The 18282-nt window shown below is 32.2% G+C and overlaps 1 protein-coding gene across 1 annotated transcript in view; it reads right to left on the reverse strand.

Annotated features, from left to right (window-relative positions):
• Window positions 1–690: 690 nt before the first annotated feature.
• The window catches only part of LOC145291397 (DNA excision repair protein ERCC-5 homolog), a 50527-nt gene continuing 32935 nt past the window's right edge, over window positions 691–18282 (reverse strand). Inside the window, exons 11-15 of the mRNA XM_080137194.1 lie at window positions 17342–17486; window positions 15144–15232; window positions 11914–12016; window positions 9066–9153; window positions 691–6427 (exon numbers count right to left, since the gene is read on the reverse strand). Coding sequence (XP_079993320.1) covers window positions 6071–6427; window positions 9066–9153; window positions 11914–12016; window positions 15144–15232; window positions 17342–17486 — 782 coding nt within the window. The 3' untranslated portion in view covers window positions 691–6070. The remainder of the gene's footprint in view (window positions 6428–9065; window positions 9154–11913; window positions 12017–15143; window positions 15233–17341; window positions 17487–18282) is intronic.

Raw genomic sequence — 18282 nt, forward strand, 5'->3', positions numbered from 1 at the left:
CGAGCACTCAACGTGTTCTTGCTTCTGGAATGGTGTGAGCAACCTGGGAATCCATCTGGCAGACACCTTATGCATATACAAATGGTCATGAATGATAGTTTCCACAAACCCTGTACTAATCTTGACATTTTGGGCTATTTGGCGAATAGTAATGCGCCGATCTTCCAAAATGGCAGCCTCAACTTGACAGACAGATGCCTCATCAATGGCAGAAGGGGGGGGGGGTCGACCAGGTCTGAGAGCTGTTTCCACAGACTTCCGGCCATGTTTGAATTCACGATGCCAGCGTTTTACAAGGTCATATGATGGGGCATTATCACCATAAGTTTCTTTCATTTCATCAAAAGTCTCCTGTGGTGTGTGTCCTTTCAAATACAAAAACCGGATCACTGCTCGACATTCAACAGGCTCCATTTCACACCTGACTCTGTTCAAACACCTGTAAAACAGAAACCACAATTAGTTCAGAGCTGTAATTTGCCACATAACCCGTAGAGATATAAATCATTGCACATGCAAAATTTCAGCTAGATCAGACAAGTCAAGTTTTCGACAGCTGAAAGAGAGCAGAGACATTGAGAGTTGGTGGTGTAATTGTAAGAGGAGTAAGTACAAATTGCAGAAATGATGAGAAGTTCTGACTCGTTTTTTTTTTCATAACTAACAAAAAAATAGTAAAATAACAAGAAAAACGACAATAAATTGGTAGTTTTTAATATTAATAAATTGTACAAAAATATTTTGTTCATAAAATTTTTGTTGTTTTAATCACACATTTTAAAGCAGAAATAAATAAGTTTTTTTGTTTTGTACATCTGTTTTTTCCCTCAGATTAAAATCTGAACATTTTTTTACATCAATGTTTTTCGTGTAAAACTCATCTTCTTAGTTTGTATATTTTTCCCCCTAATTTGGAAATAATTTTTTAAAAAATGAAGAAACTCGAGTAAAATTTTGAAAAAAATAATTTCATTTAATTTTGTAATGTTGATATTTATGCATATTGTTCAAAAGGAATATTCAAACAATAAATTGAAAATGATAATACCTATGATTGCCATGTTTTATATTTGAATGAAAGTAATCAAGAAATACATTTTAATGTGAGAAAAATTGATATTGAAAAAACTGGCTAGAAATCTGATGCAGTGATGAGTTATATTTCTGAACAACGAAATGTAAATAATTAAATCCTTTTTCACATGAGGATTGCCACCTTTCATTTTGACGAAAGTTGTTGTTTGAATAATCTCCCCATCAGTAACATAAAGGTACGTGCAAAATGAATGTTGATGCTGAAAATGTATAAACATTTTGACCTCTCCCTTTACTTAAAAATTCACCAAAACTAATGAAATTTTCAATATTTATCAAATAATCATCACGAAATATAATGAACACATTATTTTGACTTAAACCTTAGCGGAAATGTTTAAACAAAAAATACTGTTACTAAAGTTATGGTTCTCAGTAGTAAAAAAAAAAAAAATGCATGAATTTATTTGTTTTTTTTAATAAAAAATAAAGCATTGTAAATTGTAATAATTAAAATAAAATGTCATTTTTACAGGGACATTACGAAAAAAGCAAAAGTCCATATTAATGAATTCGATATAACTTTAAGAAAAATTAATTTCTCGAACTACCAATATTATCATTGAATTCAGCATTGTTCATTTAATATTTTCACACACACAAAAAAAATAAAATTGGAAAAAATATTTCTACTTATTTTTTTTTGAATTACAGGTTTCACTTAATTTTTATATATATGAATCTAATATTTTCCTTGCTTGCATGAATGTGAAACTTTTGGCATAACATAATTTTTATATAATCTTGAAAAATAAATTTTTTTTTTTAATTCAAAAGAAGGAACATAGAAAAATAATTAAATTAAAAAATGGTAAAATTAGACAAACGTTCATGATAGGTATGTACGGATGCATGGCTGGGGGGGAAAAAAAGAAGAAAACCAGCACCCCCTACCTTCTTTTAACTACCTGACGTCATTTTCAGACAGCCTTTCAACTGTCTGAAATTTTGGGCTTCCGTATAATCCATGTGACGAAGACTTTGTTTTCTTTCAGTCGAACAAAGCAAGAATCTCTCACTTTTGGGAGCTAATTAAGCTATTTTTTGGACAAACAAGGTGTGTTTTCTTTTTTTTTAATTTCATTCAATATCTTAGGACTTTACTAATTATCTTTGAAATAGACCCAGAAAACTAATATTTATCTTTCAAACGATTTCTACAATGAATTTATTTAACCACAAAATTTAGCTAAATTAGTCAGCTCACCGTGAAAATATTTTTCATAACTAATTTTTTTCATGTGTACAAATATTTTTTTCTTTTTGGAAATTAACTTTCGTCTTTAATCATTCAAATACAATTAAAACGTAGTGTAAAACCTACAAAAACATTATGCTAAATCTAATTTCCAAACTATGTCCTCCTCTCTTTATTCCGCCAATTTTGTCCGCACCTAGTAACAAGCAATGTTGACACTGGTTTCCATAAGATCACTGAAGTTAAGCACTATTAAGCATGGTCAGTACATAGACTACGGTTACCAGATGCTGTATGTAAAACCTGGTCCTAAGTGGCTTTGTCAGTTTACCAATTTGCAACAACAATGGATGAAACAGGCAGTCCTTGGTCATTCGTTATGAGCTGATCAGGTTGAACAGTAAGTGAATATTAAGAGCTTAATTTATCCAAAGGAAATGATATGTCAACACCACAAGATGATCATCATTATTGTTACTCACTAGGAGTTCTTACACAGCTCATTATCAGAAATTGCTCACTGACAACAACTGGTGATGCTATCGGGAGTCTCCTCAGATTTCTAGTACTCTCCATTGCAACAGCCATTTGCCATTAGCATCTTGTTGGCAACAACCATTAGTCATCACTGGAATTTGGATGGCAATAAGTCTCCCCAAGGTCCGACTCCTCTTCACACTCATTCAGTGGAGGTCTGGATAATACATTCTCTTTTCAGTTCCATCCTCCTTAACCCTTCTTAACTATTCGTCGTAGCCAATCAATGCCAACACTACAATTTCTTTTGGGGGTGGTGGTGAGGGGGATATTATTATTGTTGTTGTTGATATGAGGAATGATGGTGGTCATCCCATCCTCACTACAAGAGCATATCTTACAAATTTTATTTAAAGGACATTTAGGAATTGTGAAAATGAAAGCAGAGTTATGTTTGGTGATTCTCAACGAACTAAGATATTGAATTGATGTCATCGTCAGCATCATAGCATTTCACTCCATCTTGAGATCCTTCCTCAGGCAGTGTTTGAGGCATTCCTCACATCTGCATCGGAACATACCTCGCTTAGGGGACAGTCTGTGAAGATGTGTGCGATAGTCTGTACACCAGCACCACAGGGACACTAAGCATCCTGTATATAACCCCACTTGTGCAGGTTGGTCAGTGTTTTGGCAACTTTCACTCGGGCTGGGGGAGTTCAAAGCCTACTAAGAGATCTTTTGGTGCCAAAAGAGCATCGTTATTGTTGTCTTTGACTGACTCATTCCACCAATGCAGGTAGAAGGATGCTAGTGTTATTCGCCCAAGGCCTATGATGGTGGTAAAGCTCTTGCAGGATGGTAGTCGCTGCGGCATCTCTTGATGTCCATATAGGGAATGGCAATTGTCATTGCTCTGCTTTTGCTATTGCCTCTTAATGAATCTGCGGCAGAGTGATTCTGATTTGATGGTCTAACAATGTAAAGGATGTCAACAGAATTTACGCTCTGCCATCGCAAATTCACTCTGGTTGACTACACTTAATCTCATCAGGGTGCAACTACAATAAACAAGAAAACAAATAAAACAGACATAACCCTGAGCACCAAAATAGTTTGGCAAGAGGATATTTAATACAAGCAATCGTTCTTTCTAAAAGAATTTTTTAATAGATGTACATTGTGCACTACAGCCTTGTGTTTCTCATTTTCAGACATTATTGAGTATGTGCAACGGAACATAAAAAAGTGACAGGTTATAAAAAGCAGCTGACTTAATTTGACAGATAGTGCTGGCATGGCGGATAGAGTGGCTGAGTGACAAGCAAAAGTCAGTCAACACACGTTTCTCTTCAGACAGCGACTGTGTTTTTTGTTCAAATTCATTTGTTTCCATTTAAGTTCACATCCTTTCTGAATTGTGATTTCCAATTCATAGTTTTTGTTTGTGTCGACGTTTGATTCTTGCATCAGAAGTCAAAACCCAGGACAGTTTTTTGATCTCATTTCGTTTATTTCAGGAGCTTTGTCTGTTGTTAAAGGTCAAAGACCAGGATGACTTTTGCATCAGAGTCCAACCCATGTTCTTTGTTCTAGGTGCACCTCGGCCCATTATACAACAATTATAGAAAGGATAACCTCTATTTTGTGATTTTCAATCTTGATCACATTTTGACAGCGTTAGTTTTCTGAGTGAGGTATCATTGTCCTTCCACATACAGTGGTTAGTATTCCCAAATATTCATTCATTTGACTAGGCTTAACATTGCTTAACTTTGGTGGTTTAATGAGAACCGGTTTATTAATGCGACTATGCTATATATTTCAAAAGATTACCGGCCTACTTTTGTTTTGTAGGCAGTTAATGACATCAAGGTGCAACTGCCACAAAAAAACAAAAAGCAAACAAACATCAATAGCCCTGAGCACTAAACTGCTAGTTTGGAGAAAGGTTATCCAATGCAGACAATAATTTCTTTCAAAAGTTCTTTTTTATATGTTGTGCACTGATTTGGAGAATACAGACATTATAGAAAGAATAATTTACTGTTGTCAGCCACAATCATATTTTGCTTTTCAAAGGCAGTATCGTTGTCCTTCCAGACACAGTAGCTAATATTCTCAAATAGTCATTCATTTGACCAACCTTAACATTAACTTTGGTGGTCCAATAAGAACCGGTTTGTTAACATCACTACGCTGTATATCTCAAAAGATTATGGCATGAAAATAAAATAAATAAAAGTATTAACAGTTAGCAATTATAACAAAGCTATCTTTTTTCTTTTTTTTTTTTTGCAGTTTAACCAGTAAAATTAAATCCCCCTTTTTTTAAGCACCTTTTCTTTGGAGTGAAAAGAAATAAAATTCCAATCAAAATTCAATAAGTTTGTTATCATTCTTCAATAAAGAATAATCTTGATATCTTCACTCTTTAAACTATTAAATGAATTTTGTTTTATCAAAGAGGAAATGTTAGAGATTGAAATTTCAAACTGACGCCTGCATTACGCCTGACATTTCTCCCCTTTATATCCAACACACTCATCATCAGTTGTTATGTCTTTTCGTCCAGTCTATTCTGATTCATTATCAACAATATATTAATATGATATCATATAATATCAACAACAATATATTAATATAATATCATATAATATCAACAATATATTAATATAAACTCTTCATTTTTTTTTTTAATTTTTGAGATGCAGATTGAATTATTCAGATTCTTCAAACTACTGTTCTCACCTTGAGTGCTATTTTCATAACATTTTGATCGATGTAATCTCTGATCTTCAAGTGTATCTTGTTAAATTTGGAAATCTCTCTGTCAAATTCAGGAATCTGTATTGAATTTTGAATCAGACCCTTTATTCAATCCATGCATGCTCACATTCTATCAACTATGAGTGGGTACTTTGCAATAGTAAGACTCATGGTGAAATGAATAAAGTACTTGGTAATATTTAGTTGTAAGTTATACTCTTATCGAGGTTGAAGGATCAATCCTCACAGCTGGTGACACTCAAAATACAATAGTGAATGCTACTCCATCACTTAAATAAAGGATTCTGTTCGAAATTCTGTGTAAATTCCTGAGTTTGGTGGAAAGATTCCAGAGTTTGACAAGAGACTAGAGAAGGCCAGAGGTTATATTGGCCGAAACGTTATAGAAAGGACACTCAAGATGAGAACAATAATCTGAAGAATCCAAATAATACGAATAAACTCTTTGTTTGCCAAACGTTTTTGTTGTTGTTTCACCTGTTGGTAACGGCTTACTGCTGCCAGTTCCATTTAATCTCCATCGGAGGAACTGCTTTCGGAAAGTGAGAGTTCCTCCTTCACTTGGATGGTTCGGGCAACTTTAGCTCCACGTCTCTGACCACGAGTTGATGGCCTACCTCTTCTTTGACCCGGCGTGGCTCTTGTTGGACATTTAGGCATGGCCCCCGTTTTCCTCATTTCCTTCACCACATCCTTGGCCCTTTTCATACGCTCTTCATTAAGGGAGGTTGGCAGCTCTGGACATACAGCCACCTGCTGCAGGCAACGCTGTATTGCTCGCTTTGCTCGTTTGCTTTTACATTTTTCAGGACTTAATTCTTGACGAGGCACAGAGGTTGAGAAAAAGTCAGTGATTTTCATTTGTGGCTGAAAGTAAAACAAAGACAAGATGAATATTTTAAGATGAGATTTACACATGTTTCCGCCTTCGTCTTTGACTGGTTGCTGTATTTGTTATGCTTATTCACTTTAGATATAATAATTACAAATTATAGGAAAGACCCAACTCTGCCATATCTTCTCAATATAAACTCTCTCGAGTTCATGGTCTAAATCTTTCAATACTACAAATAATAGTGAACTGGCCACCAACATGGCAGCATCTATAAAAAAAAAAACTTCAGAAATTCATTGAAAATTATAAAGTAAAATCCTCAGAAACAATTTCTGATTTAAACACAAGTAAAACGAAACTAAACTCTAAAATATTTATATACTAGAGATATACAAAAATATATTTTAAAATTTCTTGTTACTAAATATATATATATATATATATATATATATATATATATATATATAATTTGGTAAGCATATATATATATAAAGTGTGTATGGTATATATGTATGTTTGTATAGGCAGATGTATATGAAGGAATATATTTAAGTTAACAAATACAAATATATCTAAAATACAAGCGAACTATTAAAATTTACCTCCCTTACACTCGGCCGAGTAAATTATTATGTAGAGACTTGACCACTTAAATACAAAATAATTTCTACTTGAGTATCTATAAACTTAATTAAAGTTAATTTGATTTATTTTATATACAATTATATGCGCAGATCATCATATAATGATTAGATCACTCTGACAGATGTTAAAACACATTTAAAATATTTAATTTCAATCATATCTCTTGTGGTTAACGGTGGCTGAATGGATGAGGTCCTTGCTAATGGAGCCAGAGATGGCTTCTGTTGCCGGGTTTGAATCTATCGACCGGTGTTAACTGTGACACCCTGCACTGATGATTCCTGAAAGGATGAAACGCTAGTGTCTGTAGGTATTTAATAATTATTATAGTAAATAATTTATATATATATATATATTAATATAAACTCTTCATTTTTTATCAATATAAGTTATTTTTTATCAATATTAGTAAATTAACAATTTAACTGTATGGGACAAAAATGTAATGAATTAGTTTCATATTTTCAATAGATCTAATCTAAACCCTTTTTAGATATAACCCTAGTAAACAAATTACAATATAAGTTATTTTTTATCAATATTAGTAAATTAACAATTTAACTGTATGGGACAAAAATGTAATGAATTAGTTTCATATTTTCAATAGATCTAATCTAAACCCTTTTTAGATATAACCCTAGTAAACAAATTAAATATTAGATAAAGTAAGAGTAATAATAATAGTAATAATAGTAAATAATTTCTTTGCAGAATAAAAATTTTCAAAACACTTTAATTTATAGGTTGAATAAAACCTGCCTAGCTTTACAATATGAACAAAGATGGCTGCCAGAACAAACACATGATGTAGAGCCTTCTATGAACTTTTTGTCGTCTAGCAGCATTATATTGTCATGTATTTTTTCTACCTAAGCAAAGAATTTCTAATTTTTCTGAAGAGTATATGCATGAAAAGATACGGTATTGACATAGTAATAACCGTTTGTTTCTGCATAACGAAACAGATCTGTAAAAAAATGTACCGAAATTTTAATATGCTGGATGAGCTGTTTTGAATCAAAGTAAATATTTGGATTTTGGAATATTTGCTCTGTTGTTATATTTAACATACATTGAGCTTCTAAACAAAAAGGATTGGTATTCACAAATAGTGAAATATAATTGAAAAAAAAAAAAAAACATTTCACCAAAACAATATATTTTTTTCGGAAATTTTAGCTGCATTCTTTATTTTTATTTTTACATTTTTTTTTACTCAAAGCTTCTTTAGACTATATATATATGAGTGACTTTGTTTGTGTGTGGAACAGTCTCTACCAAATTACTCTGTCAATTTTTGGTATACAGACTTGAAACGAAATATAAGGGATCCAAACCTGTTGAACAAATTCAATTTAGTTGTTAGCCGGTAAAAATAGCTGGTAGGAAGTTAAAAATGAAGAATTGGAACTTGTCAAGCATAAGTTGACTTAAAGTGTTCCTCTACGCATACACAAATATACATTTACCAGAGAATACTACTAGAAAGCTTAATGTTTTAGTAATGATTTTAGATTATGACACCCAAGTCATATTTTCGTCCAACATGTCATCTGCAAATTAGAAAAAATTACTGGTTACAATAACCAATGTAGAGTTGCTATGGACTGATGAAAAATACTCAAAGTATGGTGTCTACTGGTGTCATTCGCAGTTCTGTCCTCCTCGAAAAATGGTTGATTTTGCAAATTGCTTTCTTTTCCTGGTTAAAGTGGTGAAATGTTCAGAATTTTTTTTTTTTTTTTCTTTTTCTTTAAAGGTAAAATGTTTTTTGAAATTAATATATGATTGGGAATGATTGTTCTTAATTGGTTGTTAATGAAAAGATTCTTTCCAGCAACCATTCCTGCATACATTAATTCTGAAAAACATTCACTATATTAATGAACTACCTAAAAAACCTAACTTTATGTACCATTCATTTTTACATTTAGTAGTTGTTGACTTAATCAGGCCATTATTGAAATTATGGATAAATAATTAGTTTGACCAGAGATTTTGCAAGTGAAATAAACTCTTACTTACCTGTGGAGGCTTGTTCATTTGCGCAAGTACAGGTAAGAGAACTTCATCTGTTTTTGACCGCAGCCATCCCATCTTATTGGCAGTAAACCTGAATAAATGTTTTAAGGACAATTTATCAATATTGGTCAATGGAAGAAATCCAAGATATTCAGATGTTGGTGTGACTGCTGCAGAATTTATTAACAAAGTTAATTCATTCCATTTCTCATACGGATTGGAATTATTTACCAAGTGAATGTAGAACAAACAGTTGAGGTAGCAGGTTCAGGAATTGATAAAAATGGACCTGAGAGAAAGAGGGATAAATAAAAACTTGACCAGAGATAGAAGACTTTGGATATCAATTTCTTAAACTTGTTTAACATATGCCAGCATGTAAAATGGATGTTGAATCAATGATTATGATGAAGAATGGTTAGATTTGATGACCTCAGAGGAAGGTTAAATCTGGACAGGATAGGGAGATGTGTGCAGGAGACTTTATTAAATTGGTCAGATTAAACGAATGGATGAGAGTATTAGGATTATTAGATGATAAGGAGTTCAGGTAACAAGGTTAGTAAGGGAATTAGGTTGTTTGGCAATTTTTTTTTACAGCATATCAACACTTTTTGGTCATATTTTTATGTTGAATTCAGTAATTTGGGAAATAAATGTTTTTATGCTTCAAGTTGTTTATATCTTAAAATCTTTTTCATGGATTTTTGGTTTGGTTGTCTTGTAGAAAAAAAATTGTTGATTTTGTTTTTGACTTTGCAGAACATGATTGAGTTTTGCAAAATGAAACGAAAAAAATAAACCCCAAATAACATCAATGTTTGCTGCATTTCAGTCAGAAACTCAATATCTTCAGACAACCTGATCTGGTAGCACCAAGTAGTAGGGGAAGGCCAAGCAAAATAGGAGAGGAAGTGATGAGAAAGTATTTGAAAGAAAGAGGGATAATTAATGACCTGGCCAGAAATAGATTAGTTTGGAAGTCAATTTCTAAAAAACATCTAAGATATGCCAACTTATAAAACTAATGTTAAACCAATGATGTGAGTGTTGTAGACTCATGCAAAGTGGATCAACATCAACAAGATTACACGCAGTTTTATGGCTTCCTACACATACGAACTAGGTTTTCTTTGGTCTACATCGCTCTCTAGTGCCAGGAATATCCAAACGCATTAAAGAGTTGATGCAAGAAGTGGTCAAACAATCTGAGATGCCGAGTGTATCTGCAATCTAACTATCATCAGATGATGAAGCATGATTAATCGGATCCTTTCTTCTAGTTTGCAGCTGCACATTTAGATGATCATAACAAAATCATGACGCCAAAGCTGTTGCAGATCACAAGTGTTTTGAGTTTATATCTCATTGCCATTAAACATTGCAGAAGGAATTTAATGTTGATGTAAAAATATCGACAACTTAAAGTGTTTTCCTTACTGAGCAGCAACACAAAATTAGTTTCACCAACAGAAATAAAGTTTGACGTTCTAAAAACATTCAGCAACAATTCTGAGCATCAGAATATTCACAAAAACAAATTTTTTATTTTATTTTTTTTTTTAGTCTTGATAAGAAATACATATTTTTGTGCTATTGAAAACTACAATTCAATTGTAAGTTACACTCTCCGAAGGTTGAAGGTTCAATCCTCAGTGCGGACAACACTCAATATGAATAATAATTATTTGCTAATGGGAAATTTTACAGTTGTATTTTTCATCTGTTGTATACTGGTGCTTCAAAATATTTTCATTCTATGGATGTCTGGCACAAACGCAGACCCTACAATATTATCGTATTACTTTTATTCAAACAGAATCATACTTATATCAATATTCTGATTAATGTATTTTCAGAATATATCTGATTATGAGAGTCGATCATCAAAACCTTTTATATGCCCCCCCATCCCCACTTTTTGAATTTCCAACGCCTTTTTTTGTTTCTGAACTAAAACAAGATCATACATATATTAAAAACATATTTTTAAATATTTGCACTGGTATTTTGTTTTCTTAATTTTATTCATCCAGAGGAATTCTTGCAATAAAGACAAAACATTGATGAATACATAACTGGTTTGTTCCTTTTTTTTATCTATCTTGTTGGAATACTATTTCCATTATTCTCATCATATACATATATATATATATATATATATATATATATATATATATATATCTAGTAATTATTTCTTTGTTAGATACTTGTACAGTTTAATGAAGACATTAAAAAATGAAAATATTGAAAAGTTATATTGTATGTATCCGTTTTGGACTGAAGTTCATTGAAAAAAAATCTCACTTAATTTGATTAAGTAGTCTTTTTTTTTACAGTGGAAAAACACATTTTCATGCATGCTCAAGGTAGCCATGTTTGGATTTTTGGAACACGTCACAGGAGATAACACCCCCCTCCCCATGTTTAACAATAACTTTTCTTCCTAAAAATAGAAACATGACTACCTTTTGCTCGGAATCATAACAAATTGTTTTTTCGCTGTAAAAAAAAAAAAACTACTTGATCAAATTAAGTGAATTTTTTTTTTGAGAACTTCATTCTATAACAGATACGTACAATATAACTTTTTCCAATATTTTCAGTTTTTAATATCTTGATTAAACTGTACAAGTACCCTTTCTTAATTACCAAGCAAAATACTCACTTCTGACATTTTTCAGAATCGAAAAATATCACGCACCATTGGGGGAGACAGCTATAAGTGACTGTAAGTATAACATTTCCACTGGGTACACAGTGAACATATTCAACCATTTCAAACTTCAGCAGTTTTAGACATGAAGTTTAAAGTTGCTGATAGATGATATGTTAATTTAGAAAAGGATACATTCGAAGTTCGTCTAATTCTGGCATCGCCCAGGTAAAAGGTTCATCCGACAAGTCGACTGTTGGGTTCAAGTAGGCATCAACAATAGCTGCATTTGGAAAACCTGATCAGCAGAATGATTGGAAAAAAAAACAAGACAAAAAAAATTATTTAAATAAATTGTTTAGTACATGTTAATATACACAGCAACCACTACCACCACCATTCCTATAGTCATACTATTAGTAGAATTTGTATTATTTGGATTCTTTGGACTACTGTTCTTATCTTGGGTGTGATTTTCACAATGTTTCAGTCGATGAAACCTCTGAACTTCTTCAGATGTATCTTATCAAACTTGGGAATCTCTCTCTCAAACTTGGGAATCTGTAAGGGCCCGTGGCACAGTGGATAAAGTACTTGATAAAATTCAATTACACTCTTCTGGAGATTGAAGGTTCAATCTTCGGTGTGGACGACACTCAAAACACAATTGCAAATTAGTTAAAATTTCTACTTAGTCGTGGCTGATGGAACAAGAACATACTACCCCTATGGATTTATTAAAATGTTCCATTTGAAATTACGTGCAGATTTCCATTGGAAAAATAACACTGAAGATGAGAACAGTAGTTGGAAGAATACAAATAATCAATCATTTCTAAAAAATTCAGAAATTAGAAAAATACTCATACCTGGTTGGATCAAAGATATGTACCTTTATTTTTGCAAAAAGTTTTAGTGGATATCTTGTCTAATCGATGATAATGAATTTTGTTATAAAAATAGTTCAAATTTCAAAGATAGTACTGAATGGCAGAATTAAAAAAATATTAGGTATTTCAATTATTTTAATCATTTGGTTTGTTTTACGGCATATCAACCATATATGGGTTATTTAATGCCAAATGAAGTTGTCAAATGTACTTCTACAGGAAGGATAATCTATAATATAAAGCTGAATGCATGTGTGTGTGTGTGTGTGTGTGTGTGTGTGTGTGTGTGTGTGTGTGTCTGGTCATGAATAGGCTCCTATATGGTTGACTATTCTAAAAAACTGATTACATATAATGATAGAAGATGTATCGAGACACAGGAACGGGTATGTTTGATCTGGCAGAACGGTGGTTCATTAAAATTGTGGGGTCTGCATTCGCACCTGGTCCACAAAGTATGGAAATAAAAAATTAAAAAAAAACGTTTACAAGTGTTTTTGATGTAGATGTACATAATGATACTTTGATAAGTATGCTTTAACTTAAATAGAGATGGTATAATAAAATTGTGGGGGTCTGCGTTCACGCCTGGCCTCCATAGAATGGAAATAGGCCCGAACTTTAATAAAGACTTTTCATATCTATCTGTGTAAGTATTCTTTGATAATTATGTTTCAGTTTGAAGAAATATGGTATAATAAAATTATGTGGTGTTCATTCGCACCTGACCTCCATAGAAGGGAAATATGTCACAAAGTTTAACAAGGTTTTTTAATATAGATCCACACAATATTGTGATAAGTGTTTCAGTGTGAACAGGTATGGTAGAATAAATTATGGGGTTTATCTATTTTATTTTTACTTTCATCATATTTTGCTTTGGTTTTGATACCCCCAAATTCGAAGCTATCTCTTTACAACCCTTCCTTTTCATAACCTATCATACTTTCATAAATCATAGTCCATTTTCTGTAGGCTGTTTTTGAATCCAGTCAACGACGGGTACTTTTGCTAGTAATTATATATTCCTAGAAAACATGACTTTTTGAGATTGGTAATCTTCTTTGTTCTCAATGCAACTGACCCTCAGCCACTAAGATCTAGTATGAATTTGGGAGGAAAAATAAATAGAAATAATAAGGTTTTGATTTTTTGAAGAATCAGATTGAAAAACTTTTTGATACTTGAGCATGATGTGATCAGCCAATAGATTGAATTGAACCTCTCTGACCTCTCATCTAGCTGAAATAAGGGTCAAAGCAGATTGATGTAAGTCACCAGACCACGGACTGTTCAGCCATCAGGATTCAACTCTTAAGCAAATTTTTTTTTTTTTTTTTTTGAGAGGTAGGGTGGGATCATCTCATCTGCATGAGGTTGCAATTAGTGAATTCATTGCTGTGCCAACATGAATTCTTTCAATGTGATTATTTAAAGAGAATATAGCGTTAAATAACACAGGTCCTTGAGAAAACTACATATGAATTGAAGAAAAAAAAAACTGATACATGTTTGATGGTAAAAAGAATATGAAAGATGCTGAAGACTAGAGATTAACAACAACAAAGAGAAATGCTCTTTGTGGTTCAAATGTTTCACATGAAGTTGGCAAATTGAAATGAGCATTGTTAGATATTGAACATGTAATTATGTTAAAAAATAAATGGTTGAAATTCAAAAGTTTGTACAGAATGCTGAACTTCATAAATATTAGAAACTCAATGGACGTATTTATCATGCAGAAAAAAAAAATAGTAGCTAGTATTTCAAAGAAAAACAAACATATTAGAATGAAATTTCAAACTTAAGTGTGACAGACCAAGGAAAATCATTTTTAAATAATATTTCAAACTTACATGTGACAGACCAATGAAAATTATTTTTAAATAATATTTCAAACTTACATGTGACTGGCCAATGAAAATGATATTTCAAACTTAAATGTAACAGACCAACAAAAATATGTTTGAAATATCATTTAAAAATAAAGAATAACAGACCAACAAAAATAATTTTTAAATAATATTTATAAACTAAAGTGTGACAGACTGATAGATAAACAACAATTATTTGGATGAAATGAAAATCCGATGCATCCATTCAATCTGTACGTTCCGTGATGAACACGGTATTTTAAACTTAAATGTGAATGGCTGACAAAATTTTTATTTCATACTTTGGTGATTAAAAGGCTATTCTAAATCGAACTAAAAATGGTTGTGGATGATAAAATCAAAATTGGTCAACAACATTTAAAAATCATCACTAGGGCTATGACAACAGCATATTCTTTTCATTGTTTTGACTCTCGAGTATATATCCGACACAGACACAATTAATCAACCGAGGATCACATCACTCTACATAAAAACATATAAGATATCCACGGATATATACCTGAGAATCAAAACAAGGAAAATGACTGGAACAAGTAAAGAGAGATTGGTATACAACTAATCAAGACAGTCCATCAATTACCTTATAAGGAGTGCATGTGCATGTATGTGAGAAAGAGAAATTATTATTCAGACTTACTATCATTAATTTCGAGTTGTCGAAGTTTTGATTTAAGTTTGATTTCTTGGGGAACCTTGTGTTGGGTTTTCGTTGAATCCCACCATTTTCTATAAAAATACAAAACACATTTTTTACTCATATCAAGTTCATGCAACTATAGTTGAGGACAAAAACTTGAGATCATTAGTAAAAATTTCAAACATAAATTTCACAAACCAACACAAATGCTGTTTAAAAGTGTCTTATCAAAATGCAAGAATGTAACCCAAAGTCATTTTAAATGTTGATTATAGAAATATTTTTAGTTGACCTGGGTTTCCTTTGTTGCAAGGGCATATTACCAGGATAGTGTTAGCTGATGCTTTTTGCCAATGCTTGGGCAGAGTGATTGGTTTTACAACTAAGATAGTAGACATCGGCAAGAAGTAATGGCAATGTCAAAAAGAAAGGACAAATGCAGATGAACGGTTTGTAATATAAAAGTTGCATTTATACAACTAGTAAAGATACTAGAGTAAATAATGGCTATGAACTGGAGGGAGGGGATTTGTGATGGTATTAGAAGCAGGATGGCTACATGAACAGTAATGATGTCTCTGGAAGTAGAAAGACTAACCCCTCCCCTATTTACAATTTGGTATTCCTCGTAAAAAACAAAAAGCAGAACAATGTTGATCTTTCAACTGCATCAGCGCATGTGGCAGAGAGAAACACAATTTTATCTCTCTGATCACTGACCAATTAAGTGTCAAGACATCAGTATCAGCAGCAGCCAAGCAAGCTGTATAAAAGCGGTGCATTTTTTTTTTACTCAGTTATTTTTGAGTTTTTGTTCTCATGTTGCTTAAAGGAAAAAAAAATCGTTTGCGAAAACAGGGAATATTTATTAAATGTAGTGTGTATGAGTGCTTGTGTGCATGTGTGTATGCATAAGAATCTAGTGATAGTCTTACATATAGTGATGACATATCAAGAATAGGTTAAACGATTCAGTATCCATTAATGGTGATGTCACATAACCTCCTGCCCAATCCCAGATGTAATATTTAAGCCTCATATCCTCACACATCTGTCTGGTAGCAAATAGAAAAAAAATTAAGATAGAGACGCATAACTTAAGTCACACTTCATATTCAGTATTTAGTAGCTATGTAGAATATTGTGTCGCGGCAACACCAAAAAATATTGGATGTATGTGCACACACACAATGCCAGATATCGGCCAATTGCTGAGCCAATGACGTCAATCATATCAAGAGTCAGGGTTGTGGAAAATGACCTAAAACATAAACAATGAGATCGTCGTACATTCTAACCTGGGTTGGAAAATAAACAGAAAATAATAAGTATTCCAATTGAAAGCACAGCAGAAAAACAAGGAGAGAAGACAGCTGGCACGAGGTGCGGACATTTTTGAGTTGTTCCGCATACCTACTGATGACACATTAATACCGACCACTCCATTGCATCACTGCTATATAGATGATAATCGTAAATAAAGTCGCATTTGTTTATGTTACATATATCCCAAACCAAAATTTTATTTTCAATGTGGGTGCATAGACATTTGCGAAACATAGACAATGATATCAAATTTATTTTAGTCACACCATTAGCCATTGAATTATGGATGTTCAAAGTGCTGGAAATTAGAAACTGCTATTTTGTGTGCTATTGGTGTAACATAGTGTGGACGGCTATATGCATATACAAAACATGAGCAAGAAAACTATAAAAAGGAGAGAGCACATTGGAGAAGACGATCATGTTTGAGACGTGAGTGGCATCACAACTGTAATGAGAAGTCACGTGTGGCGGGAGACTGAGGAAAATGCATAGAAGTTTTTTTCTATTCTTTGTCTACTTTGTGACTGAGGCTATAACGTGTTGGGTAATGTTACATTAGTTTAAAAGCCAATTTTCATTGTACAAGTAAAAATGAAGGCCTTAGAAAAAAACCCTTAAAATCTAACTTTGTCTTGTGTTAAATGAAAATTAATATTCATTCAACTAATATCGATATTCAGTTGTGCACATATCTTTAAAATTATTAGTCAATTTTGAATGATGATTTTTTTTTTTTTTTTTTTACATGTGATCAAATTCATTTTATCCTCAATTTAAAAATGAAGAAAATTCTATAAAAACTGGAATGTCAAATTTTCGTGATCTCAAAACGGTAAATTCTTATAAGTTGGTTCCAAAATTTTCCTTACTTAAAATTTATAAGTCCTTCGAGATTTTCACCAGGAAATTCTGCCATAATTTCTAAAGCAGTGATTGGGCCAACCCCTTGAATTCCTGGTGTGTAGTCGCTGCCACAAAGAAGGGCAATCTTTATCATCTGATCACGCAAAAGACCTGAAAAATGCAACAGAAGTTTTAGTGGAAAAGCTAAAAAAATCGTTTTAATCACAAAAGATTCGTTACACATATTGAGAATGCTATCCAAGCAGGTTAAATAAAAGGTTTAACATAAAAGTTAAATGAAAAAATTTCAAAAATAAAAAAATATATCCATAGGACTCGGGTTCATTAGCTTGAATCGAAACTGAATCGCAAACTTATGAATATATATATAACTTTAGTTCCTTCAGCTATAATCGAAACTGAAACCAAAACTTATAAGGAATTCTTGATAAAATTATTTATAAAAAAAATAGATGACTTAAGTGCTATCAGCTATAATCGAAATCAAAACTGAAACCAAAATTCTGAAGAATTCTTAGTAAAATTATTTATAAAAAAATTAAATGACTTGAGTGCCATTAGCTATAATCGAAACTGGAACCAAAACTTATGAAAAATTCTTGGTAAAATTATTTATGACAAGAAATGGAAGTATATAACAATTAAACGACCCAGATGTAAGTATGACACAGAAAATAACACACACGCTATCATATTAATATACAGATATATATATTAAATGAAAGATGAGAATAAAAGTTATAACTTTATTATATCATCAGAACAATAAAGAAAAAAGTTAAGGAGAAAATTTAAGAAAAAAAAACTCTTTAGGCCATGGCATTTCAAAGCTAAATGCTTTTCATTTCTGAGGGGAAGGGCCAAAATTATACAAAATGCAAATATAGAAGAAACTGGCTTAATGACATTCTAAATGTCAGTTTTTAAAAAAATTCTACCTGGATCT

This window comes from Euprymna scolopes, chromosome 12 (genome assembly GCF_053919585.1).
Source record: "Euprymna scolopes isolate OS-2025 chromosome 12, ASM5391958v1, whole genome shotgun sequence".
Lineage (NCBI taxonomy): Eukaryota > Metazoa > Mollusca > Cephalopoda > Sepiida > Sepiolidae > Euprymna > Euprymna scolopes.